The 23,484-nt window shown below is 39.4% G+C and overlaps 1 protein-coding gene across 1 annotated transcript; it reads right to left on the reverse strand.

Annotated features, from left to right (window-relative positions):
- Positions 1–246: 246 nt before the first annotated feature.
- LOC109033813 (solute carrier family 2, facilitated glucose transporter member 6) lies at positions 247–21,865 on the reverse strand. Its single transcript, XM_019046591.2, has 5 exons — positions 21,298–21,865; positions 15,516–15,609; positions 9,554–9,863; positions 8,263–8,520; positions 247–6,636 (listed from the first exon to the last, which is right to left on the reverse strand). The coding sequence occupies exons 2-5, from the start codon at positions 15,568–15,570 to the stop codon at positions 6,075–6,077; spliced, it is 1,185 nt and encodes a 394-aa protein (XP_018902136.2). The 5' UTR covers positions 15,571–15,609; positions 21,298–21,865; the 3' UTR covers positions 247–6,074.
- Between the last annotated feature and the right edge of the window lie 1,619 nt (positions 21,866–23,484).

Raw genomic sequence — 23,484 nt, forward strand, 5'->3', positions numbered from 1 at the left:
ACACTGAGGAGGAACGGTATGTAAAACTAACTAACCTTAACTTAAATGCCTGGTTTCATCGGAAAATTGATCAGGTGGAGTATCGAACATGAATTCTAACTATACTGTCAATTGAAAACGTCATCTGACAGGATTAAAACCACATAGTAAGATTCTTGTGAAAGTGGTTGTATTGACAAATAAAAATATTAGCCAGGCCATTCTCAGAAACTAAAATGCTGAAATAAATATTTGCGGCATTGGTGGATTCATTCCCACAACATTGTCACAATTTGTTGCAAAAAACTGTCACGTTAAAATGTCTGTAAAATATCTCTCGTGTCAATAGGGAAATTGCTTAAAGAATAAATATGTAGAATAAACTCAAAGTCAGAAAAGTTGTAACTAAAGTATTGCGTCATGCTAACCAATTTTCCATGAAGATTTTTTTCTATTATTCTTTTATATATTTTTAATCTTCCCTGGACTCGCACATAGAAGAATACCTACAGGACCGCGTAAAGCAGAAAGGAACCAAGCCACATCAGCTATTGCCAGCGATTTAGTGTTTTACGAGAGAACTTTTATGCGGATTCCTGTAAAAATTTTAGAGAGTAATTAATTTGCTTCGTGCTATGCAGAAAATTCACCGAAATTTGCACAACCGTTTTCATGTAAAAAATGAAATTTGGCAGCTGATTTAGTTTGGTTCCTTTCTGCTTAACTCGGTCAACATATACCTCAGCTAGGACGCATAAACAAATGAACTTTCCCCGTACGAAAATATGAGGTCATTAGATGTTTCTTCAACGGGGTAGAATGCACACACGGCAGATAACTAGAAAATCCCCAAAAACAACACACAAGCAAATTTTGAAGTTCACTTATACTGAATTTATGCTGAATTCATGTTAATTAATATTCAATTGATATTGAGGTCCAAAAAGTCAAATTTGCTACCCGGAAGAAATCAAAACGGGCCGTGGAGAAGGTATTCTCACGCCCTGTGAGAGATCAGCGCCATATTTTACATTAGGCGAAACAACGTGACTGACATTCAATGTTGCAAAAATTTCCACTCACAATTAATTTTTTCACCCCGAAACTTTTAGCATACTCTATTGAAAATTTCACAGATTTATCCGCGGATGATTGTCAAAAATCAGCGAAATTTCGGACAGAAATCGCGTTGTAGTTTTCGTGCGAAAAAGTGAATCGTGAAAGTAAACTTTGCAACCTTCATTTGAAGATGCACGTTACCTCGTTCGGGAAAGTACGATGTTGCCTCTATTCTGAGCTCATCGCCACTGGCGGATCCAGAAATTGGCAACATCGTTTTTTTCCATTTAAGCCTATGGAAATTTATCGATTCCCGTAGGGGCCAGGTGCTCCGACAAGAATCGATATTTAACATAGGTTTAAATGGAGGAAATCCGGTGTTGCCAAATTGCTGGATCCGCCTATGCAGTCATCACCGAATAAAAGCTGATTGAGAAAATTCAGTTGCTCTGAGAGAATCATCCAACTGTAAGGCCTTCTTGTTTTTAATCGTCTCACTGAAAAAATCAATTTGCTCCTAATGAGTTGATTCTGAAAATGTCCTACATTTACCGTTGCATTCTCAGTAAAATGCCCATACGATAGGTTGTTGTATTTCGGCTCATGCATGCTATCTCCTATAGGAAGTAAAATCTTCAAGTGATGTGCCCAGTCCCCAAACCAGCAATTTCCCTTACTTGGTTTAAAAATTTGGCAATGATTTCACCTCATTGATTAGAGAACGAGCGTGTTTTCCAGTATTTTTTTAAAAAGGATATGTTGGCTACACCTTTTGAAAAAGTAAAAAAATACTCTTTTGCAAAATAATACTCTTAGACAAGTATCCACTTCATATGAGCTCCTGTGAATCTTCTTAAGTAGTCAAAAGTAGTCCAAATAAAATTCAAAAAACGTTCAAAATTGAATGAAATTTGACAAATATTTCGAAAAATATACTTAGATTGTCCACAAAAAACTTCTGATAGATCCCGGGAGATTTTAAGTCGCTCAATATTTGATGGAATTCCCTCTGCTCTGATTAGAGAGTGTTCGAATTGGACGTATTTCTGCCAAACAGAACTATGTGCATTATGACGTGAGCCCTGTTATGCATATATCCTTATAGGTGTCAGGGCTCATGTCTTAATGCACCTAGTTCTGTTTGACAGAAATACGTTCAATTGAGAGTTCATGTATGAGTCAGAGACACATCCACTCACTAATGTTGTTAAACATTGAATACCCCACAGCTGTACAGCGGGCTCACTCTACTCATCAGGCAACTCATGATTGCCCTCTCGAGGTGGCCAATGGTCACTTTGATGACCGGTAAATCGGAATCGAAGCCAGAAGGCAGCTGCTCTAATTAATCATCTGGAATTGCACATGCTCGAGGTATTATCGTTGGAGAAACTCGTTAGATGCAGTAACAGTGCAGTTTGATCAAGGAGGAATTACAAGCGTGTTAGAGTCTATATTTACTGAAATTCACTAGAAACCCTCCCTTTTTATATGCTCGCTGCTTTGTGGAGTTTGACGAATCACACATATATACATTGAAAGGGTCGAAGAAACACAATAACCATCAAATTGCCAAATTATGAAAAAAGTAGTTGCGATGAGACCCGCAAGGCAAGGCGTAGCTTATTTTTTAGTCTTTCGAAATCCGAAAAATTTCCGATAATTCTCCAAACTTTTCTATCTTGTACGATGAAAATCTTGTTTTCAAAAATGTGGAAATTTTAATTGTTGAACGCTCACAGGACAAAAAGGGTGTCGATATAGAAATTGAACTCATGGGACTTAGATAGATACCAAATTAATGTGAAATTGAAAGTTACGGCGTCTGATAAGACTTTTTACACACAAGAAAAAGCAAGCAATTTTTTGCCCGAACGGCCTTAACTTCTTATTTCCAAGTCGATTAAGATATCTTTCAGTACCATGAATGGCTTATTCTTTGTACCTACACCCTTTTCCAGAGACGGATCCAGCAATTTGGCAACATCGATTTCCTCCATTTAAATATATATTAAATAATCGATTCTTGTCGGGGCACCTGGCCCCTCCAAGAATCGATACATTCCCATGGGTTTAAATGGAGAAAAACAATGTTGCCAAATTGCTGAATCCGCCGATGCCCTTTCTTCCCGAGAGAGTTGGGCTATAATTCAAATTTTCAAATTGTTCAAAAGCGTGGTTCCATTGTATTCCAGTGAGGAACATCTTAGATGTAGTACTTTTCATATCTCCAAAAAATAATTAAAAATAATATACACCCTGTCAGAAGGTTTCAACAAACTTTCCAGCATCGGAATTTATATCAGTTTTTTGGATAAGCCTTTCTAAGCATTTATTATCAATCGTTCTTGATTGAACGCTTCGTATGTGGCTGTCATAATGCCTCTTCGACCCTTTCCTTGGATTGATTACGCTGGTCATAAAATGGTATTTTCATGGTTGAAACTTATAGATCATAAAATATATTTAGATTTTCTAAACACTGATTTTCTACCGCCCTATATTAATAGAGATATCGTCATCCTAATAAAGTGATTGGTGTCATTATTTCGGTCGTGCGCCTGGCTTTATCCACCTTGAATTTACCCGTGATGTACGTAGAGCAACCAAATCAAGTATAGAGCTTCAAAATTGATAAACTCAAGGTGGAAAAAATCACTGAAGGCACATCCACGATGAATGACGTTATTCACTGTGTTTATGGCAACAACCCCATTGATATTGAACGGACGAAAATTTGAAAATTTGATGGATCCAACTATTTTTCCTTGATTCAACCAAAAAAATAAGATTATATGACACAAAGCAACTTATCTATTTTTGTTTCAAACAAATCTGTTTACCTCATAAAAATACACTAGACATCTATAAGTAGGTTGATGGTTGAACGCACACTGCTCAAACATAGCCCTGGCGATCAGACTCATTAATTTTAAGTAATTGAGACCGATAGTTTTCCAAGAATCCCACCTTAAACGCCCAATTTCCTCTTCCATGAGTGCCGTGAAGGACTTCGTAACCTAGCAGTCAAAAAACTAATATACAGCCGGAGAAAAATAACCACAGTTTAATAAGTTAACACCTCGAAAGTCACTTTCGGGAATCAACGTGAACGTTTGCTCAATGATGATTGATGACTCATGTATTTGCTCAACAAACATGATCCAATTTGACAAACTTTTTTTACGAATTGCTCATTATGTACGACATTCATCCGTTATCACTGAGCGATGAAAGATACTGCGCGAGCTGTCTCCAACCAGCAAACATGCGGTTCTTGAATAGGATAAGCTGCTAGATGCTCTGAATTTTTTTCCCAGTACTTTTTTTTTCAGGAATATGTTCATGTGGATCAGTATGATTAGACATATTTGACCAGAATCAGCTTAATTGCATCATCAGTGGCGTGGCGTGAATTGCGATGTATCGATTGTTATGCCATTTAAACCTATGGTAAAAAATCGATTATTAAGGTGTTCGCTGCGAACACCCTGTTTATCGATCCTTTTCCATATCTTTAAATGGCATAACAATCGATATATTGCAAAGCACGCCACGCCACTGTGCATCATACGTTGTCTAATTCTCTCTCATACTCTATTTGTTGATTTTTTTGGCAGAGAACCGAACAACATTTTTATTTGCAATTTCGAGAGTATATTTTTCAGAATCTAGGAGAAATTCACAGAAAGTTTCAATGCGTTTTTTGTTTAGTCCTTTGTCTAAAGAGCAAAATATGAGAGGGCAACATGATGCACAGTTAAACTAATTCTAGTTGAATACATCCAATTTATGATATGCCTTGAATGCATTATTCGTTAAAACACTCCAAAGCGGTGCATTTTTTCATCAGTCAACAATTGCACCGATCACAGATTTTGAAAGTCTCGAATTGGCTGTATGACGATGGCTTGAGAATATGTTAAACTCCCGAAAGTGACCTCTTTGCTCCTTCCGTTTACATCACTTGGATAGCCGGTGTGAGGTCTCTATAGTCTACGGCGCACAATCAAATAGAGGTTTTCAAAGTATGTACCGAACTCGCATCGCTGACCAATGAGAGAGGGTTGGCAACGGCACCTATCGCCTATTTTGAAAATCTGGGTTCGATTGTGTGAAGACAGCTTAAGATATCGATGGTTCATTTCTCAAGACAACTATTCCAGTTGCAGCGTTCCAAATTTCCACTTTAAGTTATTCGTCATAGAAGTAGCGTATAAAAGTACTTAGTGCTTCTCAGATGTGTGCAATCTCGAATATAAAAAAAAAACGAAGAAATACATGTGCTCTTCATTTTTATATCAAAAAAGGTGAAATTACGGAAAATTTGAGGCGAAAAATTCTAGTTGGGCTTTAAATTATTCAGCTGTAAAATTTTATACTTGACTGCACAATCTGAGCAGTGTTGGAAAGTTTACTCGTATACGTTGTTTCTGCAAAGAATTCCTCGATGTTTACAAGATATTTTTCCAAAAAGAGGAAAATTTACCGAATTGTTCGAGGTATGGCATGAATTGGCCAGTGGCGTGGCGTGAATAATCGATTATCGATATCTCGCCATTTGAAACTATGGTAAAGAATCGATTACTAAGGTGTTCGCTGCGAACACCCTGATAATCGATCTTTTTTCATAGGTTTAAATGGCATAACAATCGATTTATCGCAATTCACGCCACGCCACTGGAATTGGCATTCCATTCGATAAAACAAAAATGCCCATCTGTACATTTGAAACGTTGGAAATTGGAATACTCGTCTTCAGAAATGAATGCATCAAATTCGTTTCCGTAGAGTTGAGCCGAGTCAATTTCGCGTAAAACTTAAAATATCCGAGCTCTAAAAACCCTTAAAGTACTCTTGTATCTCGAACAGAGTCTTCCCTTTCGTCTCGACGACGATGTACAGAGCCGACACGAAATTACAAATATTACTGAGAGTAAAAACGAGGAACATAGCGTAGACGCCCACCAGATTACTGACTTGCAAGTAGATGAAATTGACCAGGAAGGAGGCGGCGGATATGCACAGGATCGAGATCATGGAAGCGTGGACCTTGACGTTGGTCGGGAAGAGCTCGCCGATGAAGACGGGGCGGACGATGCCCATGCCGAGGTAGAAGACGAAGAAGTAGGCCATGGTGAGAGCGTAGGGGAGGTAGACGACGTCGCCGGGGGGGTGTCCTTGTCGTAGAGGAAGTAGAAGACGGCGAGGGCGAGGGTGATGACGGAGCCGAGGAAACTGGAGACGGCGAGGAGGATGCGCCGGCCGACGAGGTCGATGAGGTAGGAGCCGATGGAGTTGGAGGTGACACCCAGGACCAGGCATAGGAGGACGGTGAGGTCGACGGTGAGGTAGGAGTGCGTGGGCGGGAGGGTGATGGAGGAGAAGGAGACGATGGAGGAGATGCCGGCCAGCATCTGGAAGCAGGAGACGAGGCAGATGATGAGGACGGCCCGCCGGGAGCCGCGAGTCTGGAAGAGCTCGCTGAAGGAGCTCTGGGAGGACATCTCCGCCAGGATCTTCTTCTTCATCTCCTCCAGGTCTTGATCTGCGCCGTCTTTCGCCTCGAGGGAGGAGCTCGCGTTGCTGTGGAAGTACCTGGAACAAGGGCAGTTAAGGCTCAGACATCGGCCAAGGGACGAGGAGAATCCCTAGAGTACCTGTATGGGAGAGCACCGACAGATCTGAAACTCCGAAGTCCATCAGGCCTTCACGATGCCTCCGCGAATAAAGTTAGGGCCGAAAAGGCATCCAACCTATGAATTTCAACTTATCCAGAGCGATTTCTGATACTATTGTTACGACCGTCCTTTATTAGCACGTGTTTGCTCAGTTTTTGAATAATTTACTCAATTCGCGGAAGAACGCTCATTTCTGTACATTCTTGGCCATCTGGGTTAGAATTGGAATCTGCAGACTGGCAGTGAAATTTTGTGCGTTAGAAGTTGGTTAGAAGGGTGGCTGCACTTTTGGGCCTAAGTCCTCCATGAACGATCTGTCGAGTACTCTCCCTAACAGGTACTCTAAGAATCTCTACCGTGCGAGCTGATTGTTGAATTTCATAGAGAAAAGGAAGGAGGTGTTTGCATCTTGAGGTTTGTTTGCCCTGTGACGTAGGTCGGTACAACCTGGCCAGCGAAATCCAGAATTCGAGGTATGGAAAACGAACCATAATGTCCCATTTTTTGTCTTAAATCAACTCATGATATGATTTCAAGCACTTTTTATGGAATGACTTTTTTCCATAAATTACACCATTTCCGAGAAAATTGATGATAAAAGTCGCTGTACCGACCCACGTCATCAAAAAAATCCAAGATGCCCGAAATGCAAACACCTCCTTTTGTTCTCTACGGTTGAAATTGGTAGACAAAAGTATAGACAAAAAAGACAAAGGGATATGGAGGGATCCTATTCTGCCGTGCTAAGGAAGAACGCCGTATGGACATTCGAGGGTTGCCAAACCTCCGATAAAATGTTTATTTTGAAAGGAAGTCATGCAGGTTTTTCCTTGAGATTTTCAGATGTTTTAGATTAAATCGCGAACAAAATTGTCTGAAAATTTGGGGGAAAATATTCATGACTTTTCCAATAAATTCGTATTTTATCGAAGGAAATTTCGCAACGTCTGAGGGCTCATACGGAGTTCTTCCTTCGCAGTATTGGTAGAAGCCGAGAAGCGGGTGGCTGCAATGGACAAAGGAGGTAGGTAATAGACTAACTTACGGCACCCCACGAGAAACCCTATGGTTAGTCTATAAACCACCTTAATCTATAACTGTCACCCATTTAAACCAATAGGATCGCTTCATACTCCTTATGTCTTCTTTGTCTATCGCTTTGTCCATCGCTTTGCCCATCGCTCTTTCTATCAATTTCAATAATCAGCCCACAGGTGTCTTCTCTGCTAAAAACAACAATGTTGGTACCATGGTGCAGATGTGCAGACAAGGGCTATCGAGGCCATCGGACGGTGTACACCCCAGCAGGCGCGGTGTAGGCAATTTGCACAACGGAAAGTATGTGTAACGGTGTAGCGTTTGAAGCATACCTACAATGTTGAAGGCGCCGTGACGTTTTTCACCATGTTAAGATAAAATTGTTATTAATAAAAAATACCCTCTTGCACATTGTTTTTTATTACAGCATGGCCTGGATATGGTGTTGTAGGGAAAATCGGCTAATACCTAAGTATTTGATTTGATTTTAAAAACTTAAGCATACCTGTGAGTCTCCTTGGCTGCAGCATCATCGCCGACAATGAGATGATGTTGGGGCGTTTCTCGCACGAACACGGTGGCGAGCACGAATGAGAAGACCGAGAAAGCCAACCCGGCCAAATTCAGCGAATGGTATCGGAGTTCGATCCCCGCAGCCGCGGTGAAGATTTGTCCCGATGTGAAGGTCAGCGAGTACCCCGTCACCAAAGCGCCTCTGATAGAGGGGGACGCTATCTCGGAGATGTAAATCGGCACGATGATACTGGAACAGCATATTTATTATTAGTTTGATTTTATGCATCGAAAAACGTTAAAATCTAGGATGGGAGTTACTTTCAGCGATTTCCGTCGCAAGAATCGTGTTAGAGTGCTAAAATTTGTTATTCAACTTACATATATCTAAAAATCCAGCTATTGTTTGTCCTGCCCACCAACGTCAGACCAAATGCAACATTCAACATTTCCTTGAATTTGTCAGCTTTTCATCTTTTGACACTGGCGTAGGGGGAGGAACAAACAACTAAATTAACAATTATACATAGTACGTATATATAATTTAGTTATAAATTAGAGTCTAATATTAAGCTAGACTCAAAAGTTCAAAGTTCATTTACTAATCATATTTTAACCTTATAATGTAAAAACAATTAATACTCTGTAGTTTTGTTCATAAATAAAAAATTAAAAAAAAATAAAAAAAAAAATTGTTACAATGTAAAACGGACTGCACAAGATTAGAATCGTCACCTTCCGGCCAAAGTATCTTAAGCGCCATGCGACGTTTCAGAATTTTCGCCGCCATTCGATTTTTTCTACAGAGAAACTGTTGGTTGGATCTGTTTGACAATTTCACTGACTTTTATCGGCAGCACAAAGAAAATTCAGTGACATTATCGGACAGATTCAACCAACAATTTCTCTGTAAAAAAATCAAATGACGGCGGAAATTTTAAAATGTCGTACAGCGCTTGTGATACTTTGACCGGAAGGTGACGATTTCTACATGTCCGTACTCTCCTGACACAGGACCTTCAACACCAAGTAACCATAAACACGGTCATACTATATTTTTTGAGCTCAGAGACCTTCTAAATTTGCGTATCTGGTAACGCTTAGTTCCAGCGCAGCGTTCCGGGTCGATTTTCATGATGTTTGCGGCTATTGACAGGCAATTGTCCCTAGATGAGCCCGCTTAATTCAGATTTATAAAATATGATCCAAATTTTTCTATATTACGTGGTAAAATTGCCAATTCTCCCATTAAAACAATGCAATTTTTTAGAGAAAGGAATCACCTAGAGAGGCCGTTGCCGAACCCTGCTGCGATGCTGGCCCCGTAGAGGACGTAAGGGTTGCTGGCGACAAGGGCGGCCGACCAGGTGACCCCGAAGAGGAGGAGAGAGACGACCACGCAGAATTTCCTCCCGAAGCGGATGAGGTAGCGGCAAAGGAACGGACTCAAAAAGTAGGAGAAGTAGGACAGAGACGCGATCAGGGATAGCTCCGTGTCCGATGCCTGAAACGGGGACGACGAAGATTTCAGGTGAGGGATCGCCAGCGAAGGCCACACGCGCCACATCCCCGAGTTGAACCCTGCCAGGGCAGCTGAAATCATCAAATACAGGAATTAGATTAATCTACGCTGAAAAAAAAAGAAAGAAAAAACTCCGGCTGTGGATCCCTGGTAAAAATTGGCGATAAGAACTGCGTTTCAAAATACCATGGGAATTCTTATAGCCGGCTAAAGAAGGCTACAGAAAATCATATAGCTGGCTGTAGAGTGCGGAGAAAATCATACGGCCGGGCTATACGAAGCGATACAAAATTATGCAGCCGGGCTTTACACTTCATCGCCTGGCTGTTGCTTTTTAGCCATCGATTTTAAAAGGCTATAAGAAATTGTGTAGAAATTCGTGTGCTTTGGAAATCATTAAGTTTGCTACGGAACCACCTTAATATTTACTAAACACACGTTATATTTTCCTGTAATACATATTTTTTTTCATCAATCATAACGAGAAAAATCCAAACAGGATGTGCAAACATTTCAAAATCATGAGTTGAATAACGCTGACTTCGTCAGATTAAATATTAGAGCCTAACACATAGCGGAGCGGCGACGCACTGGCGCCTACAAACCTAACAGGAATACTTCACGCATTGCGCAACGCGTGAAGTATCCCTGTTATGTTTGTAGGCGCCGATGCGCGTTTCGCGCTGGCTGCCCGCCTGCCGCACCGCAGCGTGCCACGGCGCTTGAAGCAACTATTTCACACCAGAGGTATTGCACAATATCATACGAAACTGAAGGCGCTCTAATGTATTAGGAATGGCAGGCGTCCATCAAAAGTACGGAGCTTTCCTCGCAAAATAAATCAAGATACTACGGCCCAAAAAGAGAGCAGTGGTCCAAAAACTCACCAAGTCCTAGCATCCGTAATTAGTGACGTTTAGCATACACTTTATCGCCTGGCTGTGAGTTGCTTAATCGCCATTGGGCTATAAAAGGCTATAAGAAATTGTGTAGCCGGCTATAGAAGCTATTGGAAATCTTACAGCCGGCCGTAGGTCTATGGTATTTTGGAACACAGATTCTACTGCCGATTTTTACCAGGGATACTATACTTACGGGCTATATAAACAAATCGGCCACGTTCCAGTCTCAGAGGCCGAAAGTTCCGGGCGTAGCACCCGGAGCAATGTAAGCTACGGCTACAGCACCCGGAACTTCCAGCCTCTGAGCCCGCGGAACGGATGGTATGTGATGGGTCAGTTGCGCTGGTAACAGGATCGTGTTTTGATGCTTGATTCTTGTAGATCACCTGAAAATAAACACCTGACAGTCTTTGCTACTACGAAAATCGAAAATTTTCAAACTTTGCGATGAAAACGAACATTTCCCGACTTGAATCACGGAAAAAATGGATTGCTAATTTAACAATTAAATTATTAAAAAATATGTCCGACATGTTTCTAATGTACCTTTAACAATAAACTGTGGTTAAATTAGCATCACTTTTTTTTATAAAATCTACATTGAAACATATCGGACACTATTTTTAACCATAAACTTGTGAAATCAGCAATTTCATTTTTTCCGTGAACCATCGATCTTTTCTTTTTTCCCATAATCAAAAAGTCAGAGTATAACATGTTTGGAAGAAACATGTTTGACTGAGAGGAGTTGATCCGCATCGAAATGACGAATTTGATCCACCTACGGTGCATTGCACAGCTGCTGAATTTGAGAATTTTTTTTTTTTTTTTTTTTTTTTTTTTATCTTTATTTCATTTCTCCTACTTCACAGTATTAGAAAATTTTACTTGAACATCTATTTACATGACTTAAGTTCGGAAAAAATATGTTTGACTGAGAGGAGTTGATCCGCATCGAAATGACGAATTCGATCCACCTACGGCGCATTGCACAGCTGCTGAATTTGAGAAAAAATGATCGCTTCAATTGAATGAAATTCATGTCGTAAAAACGACTATTAGGAATGATTCCGGATCATTGTTGGAAAAATCACTCATTACAGGAACCGCGCGCAAGGACGGAGTAAAATTGCGACTCTTTCGCGGAATGCATGTCGTAGGTGCTCATTATTGCGGCAACACCAACGTGATCATTACGCATGACCCATTGTCGCTCCGACCATAATGTTGATAGCGCTCCTGAGTTGAGGAAAAACGCCGTATGGACTTTCCAACGCAGCCAGATTTTCTTGAATAAATTTTTTTCAGAGGGGAATCGATACACCCATTTATAAAAAGTGCCCAGTCGAATTTCTTCGACATTGAGTGTTTGACGGAAAAGGAATCCTTTTTCGCCCCCTGTGTAGTTTTTCTTTTATCTACACAAACGTTGTTTGTCAGAGTTGGAACTCTGTATTAAGCGCCTCAATTTTGATTATTTTCTGTTCACATTTAAAGATACTTAATATCAAAGGAGCAGAAGCCGTTCATAAGAACGAACACTCTGAGAGGGGTCTGCGTCTGTGTTTTTTTAGGGGGGAGGGGGGAGGGACCACGTCACGTAAAGTTTGATCATTTTTTTAAATATACTTTTCTTTCAGGTTAAATACAGAGTTTTCTTTCATACTTTGCTTTTTACTTTCATACCTTATTTTGGTTTCTTTAATTTTTATTTTATTCACTTTGCTTCAGTGTTAATTTGTTCATCGTTTCATTCGTCTCCGTAATTGGACAACTTATTTAACTTTCTTTGGCTACTTTTCTTTTTTTCAAAAATATAACACAGGAAGGGAAAAAAACGAGGTTTATCAGTTATTTTTCTACATTGAGGGGGAGCAAGGGTTGCGTTAAAAATTTCTTTAGATGGGCACAGACCTGCTTTAAAGGTGCGTCACGAGAGGAGAGAGGGGAAGACGGGGTAAAAAGCCTGTTACTATCGTTACGTTTTTTATAAGCGGCGCGATATTGCGAATAAATATGTGAAAAATTAGAAGAAACATATTTGCAGGTTTTCTCCCATAAAAAATGTTCCCGAAGATAAAGCTTGGCAACGTATGTGAGCTCATGCAGCGTTTTGAAACATTGTCGTGCTCCTCGAGTTTTCCTGCATTAAATCGATAAAAGTGGTCAGGTTGAGCCCTACAATCAAATTTTAATAATCGCAAGTGCGTTCGCATTCATCGGACCCAATTTAGCTGCGGACCACCGCCATGGGATGATACGGCAATATTGTCCGATCCAGTCTCCTTTTACACATCACGAATGTCAAGTTCAAGCACGTGTATCCAGTGTTTACCTCTCCTGGACAACGTCCGGCAATAATTGGACTACATTTCGCAAAGAGGAACTACATTTTCTGGAGTATTTTATCGACGGCATAAATCGTCGTTTCCCGCACGAAGGAACGTAACTCCATCCCAAGGTTGCAAAATTGTCTCAAACAATTGAATTTTTTTACAAGAATATACCCGTAAAATTTCCGTCCAAAACTCTTCTGATTTTTGCATGAGATACGGAGAAAAATCAGTGGAAATTTCAGTTAGAAATTCCCAGAATTCTCTTGGTAAAGCAAAGGTGCAATTTGCGAGGGAATATTTGGCAACATTGGAATGTAGTTAAGTTCTTTCGTGAGGGGAACGACGAGATGTGTCGTTATAGTGTCCCTATGCATATATCGTCACTATCCGGCCAAAGTATCACAAGCTTCATGCGACGTTTCAAAATTTCCGCCGCAATTTTATTTTTTTTTGCAGAGAGATTTTTCAACGAAGCTGTCCGAAAATGTCACTGAATTTACTTTAAGCTCCCGATAAAATTCAGTGAAATTTTCAAACAGATTCAACCAACAATTTCTCTGTAAAATAATAAAATTGCGGCGGAAATTTTGAAACGTCGCATAGCGCTTGTTATACTTTGGTCGGAAGGTAACGATTTATAGATACTTGTTTTTGCTAACAACTAAATTAACAGTTATACATACTACGTATATATAATTTAGTTATAAGCTAGAGTCTAAAGTTAGACTCAAAAATTCATTTACTAATCATATTTTAACCTTATAATGTAAAAACAATTAATACTCTGTAGTTTTGTTCATAAATAAAAAATTAAAAAAAAAAAAAAAAAAAAAAAAATAGATACTTTTCTGAATGAGCTATATATCGACAGTGAAACTACCCCTGACGGGTGAAGGCCCTGTTTGCGAAGTTGCACACTTCCTAGCTGTCATTCTTTAATTTTAAATGGAAAACCACGCAATGTCAATTCTTGAAAATTTCCGTGATTTTACGTCTCTGTGCGTGGTGAAAACTTGAAGGAATGATATTGGTTTGGTCTCATTCAAAAAAATAAAATGGGAGCGGAGATTTTTAAACACAGCAAACGAGGATATTTGATCTGGTAGTGTCATCGTCGATATCGTAGTTCCTAAATGCAGAATGAAATTCAATTGGATAAGAGCGCAAACTACATAGGTATCCACATTGAGAATTTTGCAAAAGGAACATATATGCAATAGCTCAAGACTTTCAATATAATATGAACAATGCCAGGAACCACATTTTTGGCTCATCTGCAGAAGCACTTATCGGTGTGAGAAAACTTATGATACGCAGCGTATGAGACGTTGTTTCTAAAATTAGTCAGGTATAATAGTTCTTTACTGCAAAATGTATAGCATGTAAGATAGAGGGTCATGGAAAATCGGAAGAAGGAGAATAAGAAAAATAGGGAGATGATGGAGAAAATAATGGAAGTAAAGAGGAGGAAGAGGTAAAAGAATGGGAGAAGAAAGAGAAGAAAAAGAAGGATGAGAAGAGGAGAAAGAAGACGAGGAACTACAGAAAGGCGAACCACATAGGTATTTACCGTTTAAATTTTAGAAATCTATGTGAAATTTGTCTGTTTCTGAGGGCTTTCTAATAATTTAGTCATCGAGAGCCCTTTAAGCGATGAATCATACCCTGTCATGAACACAGTAATTAGCGATCAGAACAATGCTTTATTTTCATGGCTATTTTTATTTTTCAATAAACATCATCACGTTATACAGATCCGGATGTTTTTGCCCTAGGCATAAAGTTCTCTCCGAGATGCCGCGTTGCATCGATGAGATCAAAATATTTTGAATGAACTTCATTATTGGAAAATTCTTACAAGAGAAGTCCATCTACATCAGAGACAATACATTTTAGAGGCCTGCACTATCAATCTAAGCAGTGTAATCGAACAAGACAAAAGTTAAATTCGGAGGTCAACGATACTTCTCGAGCAGAAATGAGGGGCTTAGAGGAGTAGGAGGACAGGGCGCATAGGTAAGTGCAGTTTTTTCTGTTTCGAGAAATACGTGTTTGAAGTTTCGAAATTACATGGATCCTTAAGGCGGAAAGAAAGTTCAAACTGACTTTTATGATGCTTAAAACTTGGAGTTTGAGAGCAAATTTTACAGAGAATGTGCATTCAGACTGGTTTTACTTGAACTCATTAATATTTCGCGATTTTTTTTTTTTAAAACCGCACTTGTGCACTTCGTCCTCCAAGCCCTCAAATGATTATTTTTGATCAACTTGTTGAGCATGAGGCATCCAGTCCATAACGATGTCAATATATAGGACCCAGGAATTTTTTCCTGCATAGAAAAAAAGGGGCACTTATTTGAAGGTTTAGTTACTATATGAAAGCCATTTGTATAGAGACTTCAATGATTTTATTTTAAAATCTTCAGATCAAGACTTGGCAAAACGTGCTCGCTAAGACAAAGTCGGGGACAAATGGAATTCTTACCTGCAATACTTGCAAGAATCTGATGGAGAGTTCCATTTTGTGGCAACAGCTTCATGATTCCGTCTGTTCTTTCAACAGCCTGCAATGAATCCGGCTGAAAAAAGGAATTAAATTTAAAAAATTATCAAATCACATCGCATTAATAATAAAATGTTGTAAATTTTAGTTAGTCAGTTCTTTATCGATTCATTTAAAAATTTGTAAATTTTATTTTGAGTAATTAAATATGTGACTGCCAACGGATAAAGGAACCAGAGTCCACGAAATATTGGAATCGAATTGATACCAGAGTATAGTGGAGCTTGACGCAAACACTTGGAGGAAGGATTATAAAAATAGGATTATAAAAATGCAAATATTTGAACAAAAAATTAGTTTAAACCATTGAAAAGATTATCTATACTATAAGCTCCGAGACCTAGTTTTGCGTAAATGGTAACGATTAGTGCCAGCGTTCTACGGGGGCGATTTTCATGATTTTTTCGGCTATCGACGGGCAATTGTCTTTAGATGAGCCCGCATTATTCAGATTTTCAAGATATGATCCCGATTTTTTTATATTACGTGGTAAAGTTGCGAATTTTCCCATTTAAACAATGTAAATGTATGTTTTTTGTCATAGTTCGTTTGAGCGTTCTACCGGGCCGATTTCCATGATTTTTGCGGTTATCGACAGGTGATAGGCCCTAGATGAGCCCGCTCTAATCAGAATTTGAAAATAGGACCCAGGTTTTTGTATACCTATAAGGGTAGACGAGAGACCTTAGAGAGGGGGCAAAATTTGAAATTCCGCTTATGAAAAATGGCGAGAATTTCAAATCTGGCGGAAAATTGAACAAAGCGGGAAATATTGAAGCTTGGTCTGTTAGTAGGGTAAGTGAATCGAAGGTATGCTCCATTGCTACAAACTATTCAAGAGCGACGAAAGGCTCCGTTCTATTTCGTTTCAGTATTGCCGTGAAGTTTCGAGATAAATGCCGATTTTGTCATTCGATTCTTATTGGTCCAATCGCTCCCAGCCAGAAGGAGATTGGACAAATGAGAGTTGAGTATGAAAATCTTTTCATTTTTTTTGGTTGTTCATATGTCGAAGCGGGCCTAAGAGAGCGCGAAGCGCCTTGTGGGGGATGGGCCGCGTAGCGGCCAGGGGACATAGCTCCCTAGTATTTTTATGGGGAAAACTCTACGGTTTTCTCCAGAATAAATGCCCTGCCAGATAAAAATAAAATATCGCTCTCCGTTGTAGGCTGGGCAAGATAACAACACTGAAGGGTGAACACAAATTATGATCCCGTCCTCTCTCAACCTCTGAAAAATCTAGCAGAAGCTCGGAATTACTTTTAGTGAGGAGTGACGTAAAATCATTATTAGCTTACTTAAAATCTTTGCACAAATACAGTTTATTTTTTGAATGCAAAATAAAAATTGAAATAAAAGAACCAAAATTAAGATGATTTTGACGTGACTTTTCGTTTTTGTGTATGTTTCTTCGGGAAAAATGCTTAAAAATGCTTGGTAGTTGCTCAGAAAATTCGCATCCTCGCTCCAGTGTAACTTCAAATTTCAGATTTGGACTATAATGAATTAGCTGAATGGCTGTATAATATTGACGATAGAGTATGCGTTTCAATACGAGGTCCTACCCGATAACATTCAAATTGAAACGAGAATCATGGTTATTGGCAACCACTTCTCTCGCGTGAAAAATTCAATTAAAAAAGTTAACTAAAAAGTTCCTGTTTATGGTGTTTATTTTGATTGCTAGACCTTTCAGCACTTTCGTTTCTGCTTTTGCCGGCCGCATGATTTGCCTTCGTGACATGCAATAGTTTCATTGTGGTCAGTTCTCATACATTTTCGCTCCACTCTCATAGTATTTACGCTGAATCTCTCAACTGCAGAATTCCCATTTTTTTCCGAGCACACTTCAATCAATTCCACGAGTATGTTTCGTATCGACTCTTGTTCCACTGATTTCAGCTCTCAGACAGAGGCAAAAACAATTAATTAAATACGTAAAGATCTGGACGCCGCACAGTGGATTGAGTCAATCGGAGAGGTAGGACATGAGATTTTTAACTAAAACTAAAAAAATTTTGATGTTTAATTCGGCAAATTTTAAATTTAAGGGGTGCATTTAAAGAAAATTTTACGAGAAAACCAATGGAGCCACTTTAAAACCTCAATTTTTTGTATAGACGGAGTTATGAGCTTTTAAAGTCTCTAAATTTTGTCCGACCTCCGCGCGTTGACTCTATCCATTGTGCGCCGAGTTTCCACGTTCAATATCGCTCCTTAAAAAACCCGCGCTATAACGCGCTGCTGGAATAAAAAAAGAAAGTTAGAGTTGTCTCTCAGAGAATTTTTAGCCGGTAGCTTTTCCTGTGCAACCAACGAATTTTGAATTTTAAAAATGCATCCCTATTAATACGGTATCATACGGTAGAGGCTGGATTATTGCGGTGATTGGCATCGGAGTTGCTGCTAATAATCCGAAACTGAGCTATTTGGCCAGGAAAAGGGATCGAAAAGGCTGTATTTTAAAAGAATTTATTCACTTATCAAATAGTAGACAGAAATGTAAGTATTGGTTAAAAATTGATGAATTTTACTTCAAAGAAGTTATTTTGCCAAACATCACAATGACAATTTTTCTCTTGAGATATTATTTTGACTTAAGGCGTCGTTTCTTGTCGGAAAAATTTGGTTTTTTGGGGTTTAATCCGTACGGATTTAACTTCAAGTCATTTTTTTGGGGGTTAAAGAAACGTTGTTTTGTCATCGGTTTTTTACTTGAACTTAACGATACCAAAACAACGTTTTTTTTTAACTAAAAAAACTGACCTTAAGATAAATCCGCACGGATTTAATTTTAAAAAAATTGTTGACAAGAAACGCGCTTTAAGTCAAAATAATACAGGGTGTCTCACGAAGAAAGGAGCCACCTGGAATATCCGGCGAACGGGTTGGAATTTCGAAAAACGGTAAAAAACGTGTTCGTTAATATCGTGGGGGACACCTTTTGACGGATTTTAAATTTTCCCAAACCGCGGGAGGGGCGCGGGGCGGGGGGTGCCCCTCCTGTAAATCGAAATTTTCAAATGGCACCCCCATTTTTTTTATTTCAGAAATCGAACGCAGTTGACGTTTTTGCGATTGTTTTCAGTACATTTCTGGAAAGAATTTTTCTAGAAGTTAGCGACGGATAATTTCAGCGTTTTTGGGCCACAGCCACCGTAAAAACCGCGGATATTCGAGCCTCTACTACAGTTGGATAACATTAAGAAAGTCCATAACGGCTTGCAGATATTTCTTCCGCCTAGACGGCCTAGATCCTTCCAAGCTAGACCACTTTCATTGAGAATTGGGGTAATTGCAAGCACAGGTGCTAATTGATCGGGGTCAGGTGTGGAATTGTGGATGTGGACAGAGCGGTCGGCGAATTGTATAATCAACCCCAAAATCGATTAACGGGACGGTCGAATATGTAACTGCAGCCGGTCGGAATGGAATATGTGGTGGTATATTACCTTGATGGCTAAATCTGAAAACCACGTATTGATGACCGTAGCGCGAAACCACGTATATCTGTATGCGACGTAGCAGACTTCCTGTCATACCGTATTTTTTCTTCGGCAAACTAGTTTATCAAATTCCTTGAAAACTTTTTTGATTTATCCTCTTCTTCTTAGCAGCATATTCTGTGTAAATTTCAAGTTTCTTTTCGATAATTTCAAGGAGCTCGGATATTTTGAAATACGGCATAGGATATTCGTGGTTCCGTACTTCGGCCAGCGATATCTTGTTTGCTAACGTTGCTGATATCTTGTTATTCTTTATCTGTTGTGTAATTTTCTAAAAATTTCCTTGATTCACGATCCCTTGTGGCATCCAATTATAAAACATTCAAAATTACTTTCAATCGTAACATCGCTCAGTGGCTCAACAATGATCAGAGTAGCGCCGGTTGCAATTAATTGTCATATGAATATTAACTGTATTGCTACTGCATTGCGTGTTTTGTAAGTTGCCTACCTATTGATCATTGAAGGGGCTTCCTCATTGGGAGTGGCATCGCTCAGTGGCTCAACAATGATCAGAGTAGCGCCGGTTGCAATTAATTGTCATATGAATATTAAATGTATTGCTACCGCATTGGCGTGTTTTGTAAGTTGCCTACCTATTGATCATTGAAGGGGCTTCCCTCATTGGGAAATTATTATTGAAATGAATTACTATGTAGATAGTTAGAGATGTATCCCTTGTATGAAAAGGATTTTGCACGTGGAACCAAGGTATTTGGCGCCGCACAGTGAAACGAGCGAATAGAAGAGGTCGGACAAGACATTTTTGGCTAATATTTCAGATTTTAATGTTTATTCCGTCACATATTCAATTTTTTTCAAAATTCAAAGGAAATTTCACGAAAAATCCAATGAAACCACTTTCAATTTTTTTTCTCTCATATTTCCGAAAATATAAGCTTTCAAAGTTTCCAGATTTTGTCCGACTCCTATTGATTCGGTCCACTGTGCACCGGCTAAATTTCGTTCTAATTTTATACGATTTTCTCTATGACTTCTTGAGTACAGACTAAGGTGAAAAATGGATTTCTCAGCACTGTTATAATCGGTATCTATTAGAAATATAACATTTCAAACACCAGATTGACAACCGAAAAGAACCTTTTTTTTTCTTCTGGCAAGGTATAAGACACGCAAAAATAAGCAAATTCCTCCGCGTGGTATGACAGCGTGCATCAACATTTTCATAGAAAATGCGTGTGAAAATGCCGAAATATTCACCTTTCAGCCTTGCTTTTTTTGAAACTGGTACAATGGAAGTTCTATTTGAGAAACTTTCCGTGCTTAAAAAGCCCCAGAGAACATCATTAGAAGCTCAAGTAACCGAAGTTTTTGGTCGTGGGAACCGACTTTCAGCTAGCTGAATCAAAACTCGGTTCCTATAACCAAAAATTTCAGTCACATCAACCGGAAAACGTGGCTGTTCGATACTAATAGAACTTCTTTTTCCGTGAATACAAAATGAAAATGAAATTCAGTTGGCATGGAGCCGCTTGCTTCACTAAAGTCAAAAATTCAAAATTCCACTAAGGTTAAAAAATCACGTTTGATGCTGAATGTAACTTTTTATTGTTGACGCATCTTTTGCATCTCATAGCACTTGCTTCGCGTGTACTGGGGAAAAAGTTCGATTATAACTTATAAGTATCGAAAATTTGATTATGTATAACGAAGGCACCTAGGTAAATAAGTTAGTTAGTTATTATAATTTTAAGACATTCAGCGTCTCAGGCTATTAACGTCTTTACAGATAATTTTGAAAATGGGAGTATAAACGAAAATTTAGATTTTTAAATTAAGAGAGGTGAAGAGTTTTAGAATTTTGGTGGTAATATTGGGTTCATCGCATGTAAGAGGGTTGGTATTTCTGTTGATTGTAGGGGAGTAGATCTGTGATTGGAGATATCGGAGGGAAAAGCAGTCCATAAGTATGTGTTTGATGGTTAGAGGTGATGAATTGCAGAAGTGACAGATGGGTTGGGTTTCTTTGGATATGATATGACTGTGAGTGAAAAAAGTTTGACCTACATGTATTAACCAACTAACCAAAAATGTATAGTTTGAACTGTCGAACCGAATTTCGGTTATGCAATCTGAAATAAGTTCAGCAGACCAAATATTTGATCATGCAAAATATGTAACCGATTTTTTTTCAGAGTATCAGGCCTTTCGATCCAAGAAAAAAAAATTCTACATACCTTTATCAATCCTCCATTTCACTAGACGAGACAGGATCTTCCAGGCTCATCTTGGAACACGCGTACCATGCACTTATATTTTCGAGTGCAAGTAGAAACTTGGCACAGAGATACTAGAGCCGGTTCTAAAATCTAGTGATTCCCGGAAAACTCAGGGAAATCAGAGGAAAAGTCCCAAAAAGATTTTAAGCGCATTTGGGAGATCTGACACCGGACTATCCACCCTAGTTTACGAGCACGAGTATAGGACAAGGAGTGCGGAAATTTACTTGTGTATCGGTTCACGAACTTTCGAATCCTGATTCCGGAAAAAATCGAGGGAAATTGAGGTATAAGGTAAAAAAAAAAAAAAAACAAAGAACAAAAAAAAACAAAGTTACTATCGAGAAAGCTGGCTGTGAAGTTGGGCACGCGAACGGAGGCGTGGACTGAGGTGGCCCGTGCTGGTGATGGACAGGAAATCGGTGGCCTGATTGTGAGTCACAATCGATTAGCGCGGATTAGCCGGGATCTTATCAAAATCAGAATCGGAATCAGACCCGATTCCCATTCGGATTCCGAGTTCGCTGATTGCTCCGCGATCCGCATTGTGATCACTGATCGCGCCCGTGTCGCTGTCGGCCACGGTCATGGTCGCCAAAGCGATCCCTCGCCCGCGGTCGAATCGAGGCTCGATTCATCGGTTTCCATCGCTCGTTTGGAGCCCCGCAAAAAATCGAAGATGAATCGATTTGTAAAGCTATCGATACACCGATGCACTGGAAAAAAAACACATTGGATCTAGAGTCCAGACTCTTGAAAACATTGACAAGAAAACGGATTCTTGATTCAATCAGATTTAAGCTTAAATCAAAAGGAGATCCGCTCAAATTAAGAGGCTGGGTTCTTGATTTAAGCTTAAATCTGATTGAATCAAGAATCCGTTTTCTTGTCAATGTTTTCAAGAGTCTGGACTCTAGATCCAATGTGTTTTTTTTTTTCCAGTGTGTGAGCGTGAAGGTTTTTTGGCTTTTTGACGATCTCACGAGAATTCTCTGCTATCAGGGTTCCGAACTTCCGATAAATCCCTCAGTTGCCGTCAAATCGAGGTTCGATTCATCGGTTTTCATCGCTCGTTTGGAGCCCCGCAAAAAATCGAAGATTATCGATTTGTAAAGCTATCGATCCATCGATACCGGCGTGAGGGTTTTTTGGCTTTTGACGATATAACGAGAACCCTCTGCAATTAGGGTTGCGATACGAAATTCCACGTTTTGAAGGAATTGCTCCTTTGAAGCTGCAAAAAAAATCGAAGATGAATCGATTTGTAACGCTATGGATCCATCGATTGGAGCTTTAGGGTTTTTTGACATTTTGACGATATCACGCTTATCAGGGTTGCGATACAAGATCCCTCAATTGCAGTCGAATCGAGGTTCGATTCATCGGTTTCATCATCGCTCGTTTGGGGCTCCGTAAAAAATCGAAGATTATCGATTTGTAAAGCTATCGATCCATCGATACCGACGTGAGGGTTTTTTGGCTTTTGACGATGTAACGAGAACCCTCTGCAATTAGGGTTGCGATACAAAATTCCACGTTTTGAAAGAATTGAAATTTCGGTGAGTTTTCAAGAGACTGTAAAACATTTCAAATATACAGGGTGATCCAGGGTTACACGTCCAGACTGCAGGAGCGTGTTCTATGGGTCAAAATAAGACTTTGCTGTTGTATAAAGTTTTTTTCCAAAAGTGCCCCCAGTAGTCGGAGCTACGGTACCCCCAAAATTTCGGAAAGTAAATCGTTTTCCTGAATTTTGACAACGGTTGAGGCAAATCTCATGAAAATTCGTGCTCCCCTGTACGTATATGCCCTGAATTCGTAAATGATCTAAAAACATCGAAATCTCAATTTAAAGGGAGGGTTTGGGGGTGTTTCGGCTCCTGCAGTCTGACCGTTTAACCCTGGATCACCGCGTATATATTTTTAGTGCCTGGAGTTTGCAACGCAAGCTTACATATCTACGCATCAATTACCTCAAACTTTAGAATCATTTTTTCACAATTCAGGAATTTTTGGTAAAAAGGCGTATGAGGCTTGCGATACTACCAAGATAGTGCAATTTTTCATAGCGTTCGCGGCAGATGAAATTCTTTCTCGGTCGACTTACTCCTTCATAATAATGAGGAAAAACTCGGAGTAGATTTA

This window comes from Bemisia tabaci, chromosome 8 (assembly GCF_918797505.1).
Source record: "Bemisia tabaci chromosome 8, PGI_BMITA_v3".
Taxonomy (NCBI): domain Eukaryota; kingdom Metazoa; phylum Arthropoda; class Insecta; order Hemiptera; family Aleyrodidae; genus Bemisia; species Bemisia tabaci.

What these genes read in the sequence shown, in the direction of transcription:
- LOC109033813 (XM_019046591.2), bottom strand. Translation starts at nt 15,570, where the DNA reads ATGAAGCTGTTGCCACAAAATGGAACTCTCCATCAGATTCTTGCAAGT. An exon ending in GATTCTTGCAAGTATTGCAG is followed by an intron (nt 9,864 to 15,515) that starts GTAAGAATTCCA and finishes TGATGATTTCAG; the next exon opens with CTGCCCTGGCAGGGTTCAAC. An exon ending in TTCGGCAACGGCCTCTCTAG is followed by an intron (nt 8,521 to 9,553) that starts GTGATTCCTTTC and finishes ATGCTGTTCCAG; the next exon opens with TATCATCGTGCCGATTTACA.